The sequence below is a fragment of the Gavia stellata genome, chromosome 5 (assembly GCF_030936135.1).
Source record: "Gavia stellata isolate bGavSte3 chromosome 5, bGavSte3.hap2, whole genome shotgun sequence".
In the NCBI taxonomy this organism is placed as follows: Eukaryota; Metazoa; Chordata; class Aves; order Gaviiformes; family Gaviidae; genus Gavia; species Gavia stellata.
In genome coordinates this window covers 60,529,877-60,544,487 of record NC_082598.1, presented here as the reverse complement: position 1 = coordinate 60,544,487, position 14,611 = coordinate 60,529,877, and the positions used below count along the sequence as shown (strand labels likewise).

The following is a 14,611-nucleotide window of genomic DNA, read 5'->3' as shown; positions in this document are numbered from 1 at the left end:
AAAGATAATGCAATACTTTACTAAGACCACTTCCAGAAAGCCCCTTTCATTTCAAATGGCAAGACTTCAGCTAGGACAAACTATAAAGATCCCAGAAAGGAGAGTCCACAGCTACTTGAGAGATCAAAAAGCCTACTTCAGAGCACAAAAACCTGTAAAAAAGATTTGAAGAGAAGGCTGGGACGTGGCTAACTTGCTCGTGGCCTCTATTTGCCTGAAATGAGGTGTGGGGAGGAGAAAGAGAGAGATGACTAGTACATACCTGTAAAGTTAGCAAGAAGAGGCACAGTAAAATCCATTGACCGAGAACTGAAGTTTGACCAATTCAGGCTGGAAAGATTAGTTTGTCTTAATAACAAGGACAGCTTGCTGTTGGCACGAGCTACAAAGGGATACGGTGGACTCACCATAAGAGGAAGACTAAAAAGAAAAAATCCCTCTCCAGAAGACGCACTGTAGGTCAAACCAAGGGTATAGACCTGCTGCAAGAGCCCCTGAACAAGTTCCTACACGCTACGTACCCCAGGAGATTCAACTACATAATGCTGACAGCCCCACTTGGCCTTAAATCCTATGAAGCTACAACACCGTTACCTTCAGCCCACACATTCACAAATCTGCTCTTATTTTTAAATAATGAGAACTAGCAAATACTATAATATTGTGCTTTTTTTCAACTGATTGTTTTACTCCGCCAGCAAGGAAACTGTAACTCAGTAAGAAACAGCATGTCTAGAATGTCAAGGATTTGCAATTAACATATTTGAACAGCAGGGAGTTGCCCAACTTTCTTTCTTAATATCATTTTGATTACTTATGTGTTTACTGTAATATGGGAGAAAACTAGTTCAGTTCTCAGATTTAAAACCGTGCAGAGCAGAGAAGAAAGGAAATTTGCCAAGTAATAGCTTTGGTCGCAGCATTGTGTGTGAAAAAAACTGTTTTCACTCTATTTTCTCTCTTTCCTGCTCTATTTTTGAACAGACAAAACAAAGATTAGAAAAAAGGAAGGGGACAGTCTGTTTTTTCAAGGCAACAATCAAGACTCTGCTAAGTTAGGCTCATTCCCAGTTCAAGAAAACACAGGACACCTACGGCACTAGCACCCATTTGGGGTCTCAGCTGTTTGCTTTATCCTTGATCAACAGGGACACTACGTGGTCTTCCAGCAAGGACAGATGCACCAGGGAATTCATCTGGGAAAAGCCCCGCTCATACAAAAAAAGCTCAAGACAGGTTCTGGCTTCTGCCAAAGACCCTCTGCAACACCTGGAGAGATGCACGGGGACTTGGGCAGATCCAGCTTCAGCGAGGTCAGCCTCTGCAAACAGCAGGGCAGGGGGAAGACCCCCCAGGTTAGCACTGGAGGAGCTAACCCTGCGAGCAGAAAACCTCAGCAGTAGCGCTGGGCTCAAAAGGGGCAGGGAAGAGAGGAGTCCAAAAGGTTTACCTGGGCTAGCGGCATCAAACAAAGTAGCCTTGCAAACACCGAGCAAGGGCTGCCTAAGACTCCCCGCTTTCTTTCCAACACCTTCCCAGCAAAACCTTTGACAAACATTATACAGGCAGCATCATAACCAAATCCCCTGGGCGCTAAAGACATTTGCCAGTTCAATATACTTACGCGGCTCTCAGAAACAGGCTCTGCCAGACTTAGTTACTGCGACTCCGAAGGCCACAGCAGCTCCTGCCTATCTGTACAGCCTGTCCACATCGAGACCACCCCCCCGAGTTAAATACACCAGACACTGAATAAGCAGCATTTTGAAATTGAATATACAGGGCTTGGGAAGCCGAGCTTACGGCCTGCATAATCGGCAGAGATATTCGATTATCATTAATAAGTAGGACAACAACCAAATCCCCTGAGGGGTTTTGATTATCTCAGTCTGGGTATTTATCAGAATTACTCCGACACACTGAGTCATTGGGCTCTGGCCAACGGGCACAAGGCGCTCCTTAGCCCGCTGCGGTTTCCTTCGCGCTGGAAGCGTCATGACATCCAACATCAGGAAAAGACAACAAGTATCACACAAGAAAGGAGATGGATATCTGAAACTGTGCAAAAAGGTTTGATTTGGTCTGAAATCCGTTTCCCAGTCAACTGTTCATTTCCTCCCTGTTCAGCTGCTGCACTCTGCCTCGCTGTAATTCTGCGGCAGAGCCAATGCAGCCACCGCTTCTGCAGGGAGGCACCGACCTGCTCGCAGTCACCTACCCCATCGCCTACCACCACGTATCAATGACCGCAACTCATTTATTTTCTGATCATCTGACAAGACATCTATAGGGATTGGCACGACTAACAACTCTTCTCTAAAGCTTCGTCATTTTTAGGCTGATTTTCCCAGCGCTAGCACTGAAATCATCAGGGCTTTGCCCAACTATTGTATTAATCAATATCTGTACTTTTAATGATGCAAAATAAACTCCAGAATTAGCAGCGACACCAAAAGCAGATATGCTGCCGTGGAAGTTAACTACACAGGAACATTCAGTTATTCAATCTGGCATCAAAATAAAGCAAACCGTAAACCAGAAGGAGATTGTGTAATGAAGTGACTTTATCTCACAGGATTACACTTGTGGTTACGACTTTAATTGTGTAGTCTAGAAGGATTTGCGACAAACTGAATAATTTCACATTATTGTAATGATTTGTAATCACAACACTGGCTACGATTTACGGGCTTACTACACATTTGCATTGCAATCAACTAAAACAGTCAGTGCATGTCCTACGATTTGTAACGGCGCTTAAAATTACGTCTTGCGAGGACCTCCAACAGCTGCCCAGTCAAACAGTTTGGAGCTTTGAAACCAAGGCAAAGCTCTCAAGTGTGAATCTTCCCAATTTTTGAAGAAAATCAAGCTAAAATAAAACAATACTGTACGCCCCAAGGCTTCCGAACAGAAGACCAAAGGCCACATTTTTGCTATCCTTTACTGTTGCCCGAACCAAGAGCAAGCAATGCTGAGCAGTCATCGTACAGATCAGAAGTTATTTTGATGGCCCTCAACTTCAAGTGACAAGCTTCAGGAATGACCCCCAGGCTCCAGCAGGAAACCAGGAAAATCCCAGAATCAGTGCTGTAACCGGAGTTTGCAGGCTGAATATGCAAAGACAACCCCCCCCCCTAAAAAAAAAACAAATAAAAAATTGAGGTCCCAATGAAAAAGGCTGCCAGCACAGGGCGAAGGTGCTAGTTTTTCTAAACAGCTGGAGAAAAAAAATAGCAAGTCTAAGTTATCCTTTTCAAAAACAGACCATTTTCCCACTCCACTTGGTATCTGCCGGCTACAGCTGGGTCTTGGGGACAGCATCCCAGCAGGACTGCTCCCTACCAGCAGCACATCTGCATCACAGAGAAACTCAAACACCTAAGAAACCAATTAATTGTGAAAGATCACTTTCACTAAGTAGATATTTAAATTACAAAGTCCTGTCATCACCTCCTCTCCCACCCTGCCCTCCCTCACCAGTTCTTGGTCTAGCACGCAGCCAAAGGCAAGGCTGGGGAGGGGCTGGCTTGAAGAAGAACACCAAGCCTGCAGCTCTTCCTCGCAACCGGAACAGAACTGCAAATGGATTAACAGCGTACACCAACATCTCAAATCACATTAAGATATATTCCGTGCTATCTTCTCCTGCCAACTGCATCTTCTGCACAGCGTTATGGACTTTCAGTATTACGGGAAGAATCATCGCTGTTATAGGAAGACCTTTGAAGACGAGGGCCAGGTCACTTACCCCAAAATATTTTTGCTGAAGTCAAATGAGAATTTTTGCAGCATAAAGGCTCAGTCCTTCCCTCCCTTCAGAGCCAAAAGTTCTCATCTTTGATACTGCAAGAAAGCATCCCAAGGAGCGTAATTATCCACAGACAGCACACATCTTTACAAGCTTCTGGTTTATCTTCTTTCAGCACAGTAACAGATCTACGAGGGGCTATTTTCTGTGTTTCTATATATAGGTAGTTCATATACACCAAAATCAGTAAGTCTTAAAGAGAAACCAGGCTTTAGGAACGGATAACTTTTCTAACAATTTAAGCCCATCTGCTTAAAATAAAATAATTTGATTTTTTCTACTGTTCATTTTGTTAAATCAAGAATTTAATATAATCAAAGCAGTGGCTTGGCACTTGCTGGAGTAATGAACACGGAAGAGAAATAAGCAAGAATACACAAGTTAAATGCTTATCAGAGCATTTTGGCAAGACTGAGGTATCTAATAATACTTTCCTTCTTGGAAAGCAGCAAGAGGCAAATCAAGAGCTGTGCTGGGGGTCTTTCAGCCTGGTGTGGCAGATGCAGTTTTTAGAAAGCCATCACCACCACCCCCTCTCCTGGGAGCTGTCCCAGAGCTGCCCGGCTCAGCAGGCAATTCCTTGTTCTCCTCCTTCATCAACATCCTGATGCACAGCCCCCACTCTTCTTGGGGGGGCTTGCCTCCTACCGACCCCCAGGGCCCGATCCTGCCCCCCCTCCAGCTATCTGGCAACTCGCCCATGGATTATTCCTCACGAAGATCACACAGGGGTAGGTGAGGATCAAACTAACATGCAAGCGTCATTCACTCCTAACTCTAAAGCACTACTACATCACTGATGTGTTTTCAGTAAACCATCCTGAAACAGAAATAAGGAACAGTAATTTCCCATTCCACATGGAAAAAATAATTGCTTTCTCCCCTAAATGCTCACAACTCCCCACAGGATGGCAGGGTCTTTTTCCTTTTCTTTTTTTTGGAGGGTTTTTGGATGGTTTTGGTTTTTTTCCCCAAACCCTCTGACCAGGCAGGGGAAGCAGCAGCCACTGTTCAGCCCACGGGGTGCAGACCATCGATCACGGCAGCTTGGGAGCATACCATGTCCCAGTGGTAACGCTGAGATGACTGATAGCCGGGAGTCAGCCATGTTCCCTTCAACAGCGCTTCGTCATTCGTGTTGGGAAAAGCCTAAAAGCTGGAGAGAGGAGCTACCGCTTTTCTTTGGAGAAGAGTTAACACACAACCCCCAAAAGGATGTAGTTGCATCCATGTGTTCTCCTAGTCTTTAATCTCCGATCTGTTTTGTCACAGTATTTTCAGTATTAAAACCTACAGACCTCGTGATTACTGCCCACTTTAGTCAAACACACTAAATCATATAGCTCAGCATGCTTTTGCCCCCAAAACGGAGACATCTTAAGATAAATTAAGACTATAAAACCAAAATATTTTGAGGCAAAAAGAGCTTCCAACTAAAACATTGGCACTTTGGATGAAATGGATGAAAGTTTGTTCTAACAGTCCTAGATGTTCAACTGCTGAATTATTTCTTGAATAGCCACATATCAGGACTTCACAGTAGAACGGAAGTCAATCAAAAAGCTCTCCTTACTGGTTTTAAGCTAGGTGATGGGTCTTCAAAAAAGCCCTCTCATTTTTGTTGTCCTCATTCACTGTGCGATACACAGGGCAACCACTGGTCACAAAGACAAAATAGCAGCTTCCATTTTAACACTATTTTCAGGAATTGTGCGCTTAAAATTTTCTCCTTCTAGACAAACCTACTATGCGTTTCCCTTTCTGAAGTTAGCATTCATTTTATTTCACCTTTTTTTGAGCTGGCTTTCCTGAATGAGTAACAAGAAAAGAAAACCAACTCTCCTCGATTATAAGAACACTAAATAAATCAAACAGGAGTGCAGTCTTGAATTTAGTTACCCAAATAAGCCATTAACCCGAATAAAAACATATGCTGTCAAATGAGACAAGAGCAAGGCCAATGCATTTTAAGTCTTATAAAAGGATTATGCAATTAAGTGATAAGTAATCCACTGATACATATATTTAGCGTATAAAGCAGTAAGTAACATACTACAAAAATTCATCAACATAAGCTATAAAATCCTAATGCAAGTTTTATAAACCCGGGGTTGTTGCAGATGCACTCCGTAATGGTAATACTTTATTCTGCAAAGTTTCAGGTTCTCCATGACAGCACTACATTTATACATTTTAATTGTACGGTTACTAACTGTTGGATACTAATATTTCTGAAATTGGCACAAGAGTAACAGAGAAAACAATGGTTTTAGAAGATAAAGCTCTTCAAAGCTCTTTTATCCCCAGAAGTAATTCCTAGACACTGGAGAAAAAAGTGAAAGGAGATTATTGTTTGCCCAATGAGCCTGTGTGGAGGAACCTAACACTGACAACTGTATTTACAAAACAATACTGAAGGATCAGCCTTCATTTCTTCTGTGGTGGATTTTCAAGACCAAGATAGGATATATTATTCCAGTAATACAGTTCTAGCCAAGATAAAGATTTGCTTTATTCTTAATCTTACTAGTATTAATTTATTTTACAGTACCTTAGAGTACTCTAGGCATTTTAGATCCCCTTTAATAAGACCTACGCCTCGCCAGATGCTGCTCCCAAATAAAGGCTTGATTCATGTCAGCAGCGTACAAACCAAAGGGCAGGTAGCTGAGAGTCCAGGACAGCAAGTTACAGAGCATTCTCAAATGGAGTGAGAAGATTGAACTTCAGATGGCAAAGAAGATTTGAGAAAGGACATGAATAAAACGGTGAGGCTATTCAGTCAGAACTGTGGTCTAGCATGAGCTGGTCTGGTATAAAAGCAGCTACATACCATAGCTAATCTACTGCGGGCATCAGAGCAGGGGATCTTAAATACAGGGTGTTGGATGAGTAACGGTAACGCGGTTTTTAAGCAGGGCAAGATAAAAAAAGAGAGCTCAGAGAAAAACAAAAACAGACCTCACCCTAGACAAAGTCAGGACAAGCTTTCAGACAGCAGGGCCTCAGGTGTAGGGCTAGAAAAGACCAAAGCAGATCACCTGGTTTGCTCCTCCAGAAGAGATGAACTCTGCTTTTCCAGAGTAACCGAGATGATGGTTCGAGCTGCTGTCAGAGACCTCCTGTGAAAGAAACCTCACATCTGCCCCAAAGATGCACCAGTAGAAAGCACTTTCCATCAAATTTAACCTGAATCAGCTTAGCTGAAACAAATCCTGTTCTTCTTGTCCTACCCACTGCCAGCCTGGGCAAGAGGTTATTCCTTTCTTCTCTGCATCCCTCAAGGTGGTTGTGGGCCAGTCCAATACTCTGTGCTACACCCAACTCCATCAGCCGCACAAGACGCATCTCTCCAGGGCAGAGCTGATCTCTTTAGATTTTGATTGATATATTCAAGCTCTGCGAAACAAATGCAGCTCTACAAGCACTGGGGAGGCCACCAGCTCACCAGGGAAATCCACCAATTTGAACAGTAGTCAGCTGGCCAAATTCCACTCCCATTAACTCCAGCATCTTCCGTCTCACCCTGCAGGTTTCAGAGTTTGACATGTGAACTCAGCACTGCTTTAGAACACAGTTTAGTTCAGTTATCACAAGGGTCCTGCACAAATGCATTATTAACTTCTGGTGCCTTTTCAGACCCAAAGCTCAAGCTCTTTTGTTATAATTATGCTATACAATGCCAGCTTGCATGAATCACTCTGGCACACAAAAACAGGCAGCATGACCAAAAGAAAACACATCATCATGGCCCCATGGGATATGAGTAAAAATGACCATGGAAGCACATGAAGAACCAGGGGGAGGGTCACAGAGCACAGAAGTTTACATATATACAGATACTGCATTTTACCTTAAGGAATCCTAGTGGAAAACAACCCCCCATATATTTCAACTCGACTGAACTCAACATCATCCCCCAAATTATTCACGTAAAATTCCTTTATTCTGCATATAACAGAAAATTTTACGTACTGCTTTGGTTTGGATTACTCAGTTTACTTCAAATACTTAGATGTGCGGTATGTTTCTTACTAACCTCTGCATGCACAGAAGCGTGCACATATAAACAAAACAACCCAATTGCAGGTTTTTAAGGTGTCGTCAATATATTTTTTTCACCTACTCAGGTATTACTTATTTGCGTCATGCTCCCTACTGCAGCATGAATTGCATTCCTGCCATGTTAGCATATCCCCCTGACTCCTCTTCTACACCGGTCACAGCCGAGCAGCAGCATTTGCAGGAAAAAAACCACAGGCTGCCAAATGTACTGCCCTGAAAATGCCAATTATAATCACAGTTACATGACACAGCTCAATGGTGCCAAGAATCCTCCTTCTCCTTTCACTACCCCCTATCCCTCCCCCTTTATTTTATTTCTATCCCTGAGGGCAAACACTGCCTCCAATCCAGGAGTCCTGTATAAAATCTCTATCTGAACTAAGATCGACAGAGAGCGACATGAATCTATTCACAAACCGTGCTGAGTAATCTAAATCACCGTTATTTTTAACTTCAAAGAGGCACCCTAGGGTACGTGTCCTCAAAAGAATGAGCCAAAAACACTGCTCACAAAAAAGATATTAAAAAAAATTAAATCAAACCCAATGTCCTATATAAATGAGAAGCAACTTGCAGAATCAATCTGGCTGAATTTACCCCCCAACTTTCGGTATTTGGCCTTATTAACCACCAAAAGCAGGGGCAACTGCTTTTCCGCTTCGCCTGCAACAAGTCATGTAGCTCTCTCATTTTCTGCAATAGATAAAGAATTAAGAACATCTCCACAGGACCAGGTTCCTTAGTACATGTTTATTTTCCTGTCTGAGCCTAAAAAAAAAAAAAATCCCAGCGCATGGAGCTGTGCAATGAGCCACAGCACACAGCCAATACCCCAAGGACCACAGAGGCTTTCCTGTTCTGTGCTACAGGAAGGGCAGGGAAAGCAACGGGAGGTGGAGGAGATGGGAGAGGACCCGTTACACAAAAGCAAAGCAGGTGCGCGGCGCTCCCATTTGGACAGAAAAAGAGTACTTCTAAGCTGTAAAGAAATAAGTTTTAAAATAAACCCTGAAAGGAGAGAGGGTCTGAAACAAATAAATCAGCGCTATTATAGCCACTGAAACAAGAATCAGACATAATCGCTGAATAAATCAAGCCAGCTAAAAGAAAGCATTTATTTTAATCAGCAACTTTTGCAATTATCTGGATATTGTTAAAAGCGGCTGTGTTTTTACTTGGCCAGAGCAAATAACACTGAATAGCACAGGTTTACAGGGGGCTCTTTGCAGCTTCTCCCCCTGCTATGGCTTTGCGGGGAGTCAAAGCGCATCACGCAGAGTCTCCGGCCGAATCAAGGAAGGAGAGGAGGCAATACAGCCTCCAAACACTGCCTGACCCGGCGATTTCTCTCACAGCACTTACCATTGTTCCTACTCCTGTGAACTTCCGTATGATAAAAATGTATGTTTAGCCCAGGCAAGTGCTCTGTAGAGCTAGTTGGTGTCGCAGCCATATATAATGCACACCCAAACCTCTGATGTGCCCAGTTTGGGTAATCCTAAGCAGCATCCCAGGAAGAAGTCCAGAGGTAAGAGACTCACAGGCTTTGCAGACCTGCTGTACAAGCATAGGCTTTAATAAAAAACCTGACTGGTTTTGTTCATGTGCTTGGAGGGCCTCCTACTACACAAGAGGGACCAGACTTTTCTGATATAGCCTCTGGTAATTCCAATAACCTCCTTCAGGTTAAAGTAAACTTACATGAGCTGCAAAGCAAAGTCCAAATTGTCCCTTTGGCATGTAATAACAGTATCAATTCCCGACTTGAGCTGCGAAAGGGGCAGCGTTTCCATGCTGACCATGCTCCGCTGGCAGGGAGAGAGTCCCTTTTCTGAGTTCCATGGCCACGCAGACCTTACAAGGACTTTGCTCACGCTCTCACAGATATAACTGCAGGTTTAAGAGCCGACTGCAGGACTGCTGCAAGCTGCTGAACCCGCACAGCCAGGGAAGGCCTCCTGGGGCAGCCAGGAAGCCACGCTACCAGGATTCATTAATCCTTCAGAACAAAAGAGCAGAAAGAAGAAAGCACCTTCTCCTGCACAACAGCCGGTTCTTCACACCAGGAGACATCGTTTCAACCCCTGCTTGGCCGCAGCATATTTCAGCCACATTTATTTCATTATTTCCATCATACTCCAAATGATGGAAGAGGGGGATTTTTCTTACCTTCTATGCACATGGGGGAAATGGAGGCCAGCCACGCTGCAAGGATACCAGACGCTACCAAAACCTGTACAAATCGCTAGTCAAAGCTCCGCAGAGGCAACCCTTGGCTAAAGTGCTCCTCTCCCTTCCCCTACAACCCATTACTCACTAGATGAGGCAGTGCATGCTGTTTAGCAGTGGACCAGGGTCTGATCTTGTGGGGACTAAAGCAGATGTGGTGCTTTATTTGGAACTACAGCCATGAAACAGCTCTACCTCTAAGCCTATCTGACTCCATAATGGAGGGTCGGTCTCCTTCCCATACACCGCTGCTTTCATTTCCTAAGTTGGATCACATTTTCCCATTGTGTTCCACAAAAATGAGGTGAGCAACAGGCTACACGAGGGCAGCTGGACCTCCCTGGAGCATGGAATGTCTTAAAGCTTTAATACACAAAAATTACCCTGGCACACAGCTATAATAAAAATTTACACTATGACACCTACAAAGGATCTGCCAAAAGCAAGCTCATTTGGGTTGACTGGACCTCTTACCCCCATTGTTTTGCTGGGGTTTGTTGGTGGGTTGGTTTTTTGGTTTTTTTTTAAAGAAACAGGGAAATCTGTTCTCAAAACCTACCAGCTTGAGCCTTTGTGATAACACAGATAACTTCCTCCAGGCACTCCCCTACAACTACAAAGACTGAACACTTGCTTTCTTTAACAGCAGCCGTGCTCCTAGTGCTATTTCCTACTTCTAGCAGATGTGGTTCTAGGAAAAATACTAAGTTTCCTTAAGATCCATAATAAAAATCAAGTGGAGAAGCAGCAACACTAGAAGAGTTGAAGCCTGCTTCAAAAGCTAATGTCTTTTCAGTTGGAACTATATCACCATCGAAATTTCTACGAAGTACTTGAAAAGTGACTACAGGATACTGTTAATAGCAATAATAAAATACTATGCATCAAAAAGCTTACTTCAGCAGACGGTCTGTACCTACACACTGTAGTGCTGCAAAGTGTGACACATTATGACATTTCTGCTCCTTTCCTTGATGGGGGACTGTGCGGACAGATAGAGGGACCTTCCAAAATTTTCCCTAAGGGGACATCCTAAGACAACAAATTTGTATGAGGATACCTCAAAGTGAACTGCTTGCGTACCTCTGATCTCAGTTAAAGCTCTCTCCTTTTCCAAGTTCAAATCCTGAAATGAGAGTTACTTAAAATATTTAAACAAGGTAGATCTTTTAAGAAAACTAGGCAAACAGAGTATAACTGCAGCACAGGTGACTGCAGAGCAGATAAGGGGGTTAGAGAAGTAAGTCTGGAAAGACTTTTGCCAGTACTTGTAAAATACTGCAAATATATTAGGCCAAGAAAGAGACAATTGGGCTAACCTCATGAATTTTTATGATGTCCCATGAAAACAAAGAAGAGGAGATTTCTGGAAATTCAAAAACCAACTGCCTGATTCACCTTTTATTTGTGGAAGTCAATTTAAGGAAAAAATCCTCCCTTTTGAGTCAGTAACCAGTAATTTGGCATTCATGAGTGCACTTCCAGGTGCTGGTTGGAAACTGAGCTTGTAAATATAGAAAGGTTTCTCAAAATAATGAAAAAAACACAACTGAGGCTTATGCATAGGATATTTAGCTTTTAATTTACTCATCTACACATACTGACCCAGGAATCTTCTCAACTCTTCAGGCCTAGTTATTTCTCTACTGTTATTCCTGTAAGGACATTGGGATATACAGCAATGGTGCTTTATACCATAGGGAAAATACCTAGAAGTGTTCAAAAAGGAAAAATCTTCCATTAAGAAGTGGACACTGGGATCTTTACAGTGTGCTATGGCACCAACACGTTGCTCTGCCAGCACGTCTGGCACTGGTTATTCTGATGCCCACACACGCAAGGGGAGCAAGTTTAGTTCTTGGCTTTAAATCAGTAGAGAAAAAATATTGTTATAGACTCTGACCGCAACAAGATTACATCTTGAACTGAGTGGAGGATAAACTCAGCTCCCTGTGTAGCTTTTACATCCCTGCCGCCATAACCCATGCCTGCAAGCACGTGGCTTGTCCAAGTGAGGTTGCCATTTCTACCACCTTTCATCTACACAGAATATATGGAAAGTCAGATTTTAATTCACTGTGTAATATATATGGCCAGGGTTGGCTGCATTTTATATAAACATTGCCACCATTTTTATGACAATCAAACTGGAGTCCAAGACAATTCTGCAGCCTGTTCCAGCTGGTGACTAAACTCTGGATTAACACATTCCTGAGAGCTGCTCTGTTGGAGGGCTCAGTCGTGCAGCATTTCTGTCTTGGGATGCTTTCTCACCTCACACGGTGCTCATGGCTCTCAGGAACTGACAGGAATACTCAGCGCCGTGCAGACATCAACCTTTCGAGACGGTACCAAAGCTGTGATACAGTACAGCATTGAGGATGCCCCAGCCAAACCAAAGACCAAAAGTCACAGCAACGGCTCACACAATGCGGTCAGGCCAAGCACGCACACTGGAGGGTATTAACGCATCTAAACTCCAGCATTTATTAATTAGGTATCAAATTAGGAGGCCAGGTTCTTTCAGTTCTCAGTACAGGTAACAGTAAGGGACAGAGGCTCTTCAAGGTGCTTAAAACTCAGCTCCTGTTCAGTGTTTTCAACTCCCAGAATTTTATCATGAGGCTGAAAAGTATTTCTGAACAGCCCTGTTCATTTAAAGCTAACAGTAATGTCCACGACCCTGTGTTTCAGAAGTAACGTTCCAGAAAATTGTGTTGTACACTTACCCCAAAGGCTCAAGAAAAGAACAAGGAATTTATAATTTTAAAGAAATTTAAATAACCACATGGATTATGTTGGTGAGGGGAGGAGCGAGGGGGCTGACTCATGATTCTTTTTTAATACTTGTGGCTGGCTCTACTGCATAAATAAATCAATCCCCTAGCCACACAGCTCCATTTTTCCAGTCACAGCTTGTTGTTTTATTTATTTTTTTCTCTCCATTGCCAACAAATCACTCCAGGGAGTTTTTAAAACCCAGTAGTCTACTTTCCGAATGGAAACGGTTAGTAGAATTTGTGAGAGAGAAAGCAAACAACAACAGAGACTTACCCCATTTTTTGGGTAGGCTATCCATCCTAGATCCCCCATTACTGTGCGCGAGTCCAGTAAATTCACTGCAAATAAGAGAAAAAGCTGTTAAGGAAGATGGATGGATTACAAACTTCAGTAAATATTTCACAGTTTGGGTGGCTATGGTAAACAGGCTGCCTATAATTAACCAAGGAAGTTGGATTTTTGTAAAGCAGAATAACAACGCGGTAACTCCTCTAACAATGAGGTCATACACTGAAAACAAATCTACATATGCATTACTTTATTCCTTTGAGATCTGCCACTGAAACCAAGTTGCAAATGCACTAAACTTCTGCAAGATCCAGATCCTTCATGTTCTTAGGATCTGGTCTTTTGGAGGGAATAAATTCCTAATGCACACTGTGTGTTTATGTGTATATGCAGGACAGAGTATATAGGTATACGCACACATTCACAAACATCCTTGTGTGTTTATACACGCATTTCTCAGGTGGTATATGTTTTTAGCATAATCAGGCCTTTAAGACAAAAATGAAGAAACAATATGCAGAGTTTCCTGATTATCAAGAATTCAATTTTTAAAGTATTTTACGTGCAAGTATTAGTTATTACTGTGATCAGGAATCCAGTCTTTTCTCCCCCGCCCACATTTTTCCCCAAGTCTTTGACAACTTCATTCTAAGATATCCAAGGGATCTTTTTCTTTCTCCATGCAAAAATTTGGAGCTTTGTTAAGTCACATAAGCAATCAACAATTTACATTAAACAGCAAAAAACTATTCCCAAGCTTATTACATTTTTTCCCCTCGTATTACCCGAAATACTGAGTAAAAACTGTGAAGTAATTAAATCTACACCCAAGTAACTCAGCTAAGGAAAATCACAGCAGCTTCTGATGCCGAGTTTTCACCTCCTGTACCTAGGGCTTTAAATCTCCAAGGTAAAAGCTTGTCTCTGAATCAACAGCTGTCATCCAGAAATCTCCACCTAGGAGGAACTTTCTTCTACTTTAAAAGCACACGAGTTCCTTCTCTTTGGATTACAACACTCGCTTCTCACAGTATATTTACCTGCTTAATACCTCACTTTTTGTACTCATACCCCTCCCGAAAAGGAAGCAATTTCCCTGGGTCTTCAATTCCTGACCTCCACCCTATGTGCTCTTTAAAAACCCCACTGGAAGTTTTCACAGTTGGACTTTGAAGACTTTCCAGCCCACGAACAAGCTTGAAATGGGTGGAGGCAGCTTTGCGCTCACTCAAATGTGGTGAAGCATTGGAAGAGGCTGCCCAGGGAGGTGGTGGAGTCACCATCCCTGGAAGGGTTCAGGGAACGTGTGGACATGGCACTGCAGGACATGGTTTAGTGGGCATGGTGGGGTTGGGTTGGTGGTTGGACTTGATGATCTTACAGGTTTTTTCCAACTTTAGTGCTTCTGTGATTCGCTCCTTTAGTGCCAACCATGGG

General features: G+C 43.0%; 1 protein-coding gene across 3 annotated transcripts in view; it reads right to left on the bottom strand.

Moving 5' to 3' along the window:
* EPHA5 (EPH receptor A5) overlaps nt 1-14,611 on the bottom strand; it is a 200,857-nt gene that overhangs the window by 171,944 nt on the left and 14,302 nt on the right. For all 3 annotated transcript variants that reach the window (XM_059817456.1, XM_059817457.1, XM_059817458.1), the window contains exon 2: nt 13,160-13,224. In XM_059817456.1, coding sequence (XP_059673439.1) covers nt 13,160-13,198 — 39 coding nt within the window. In that variant the 5' untranslated portion in view covers nt 13,199-13,224. The remainder of the gene's footprint in view (nt 1-13,159; nt 13,225-14,611) is intronic.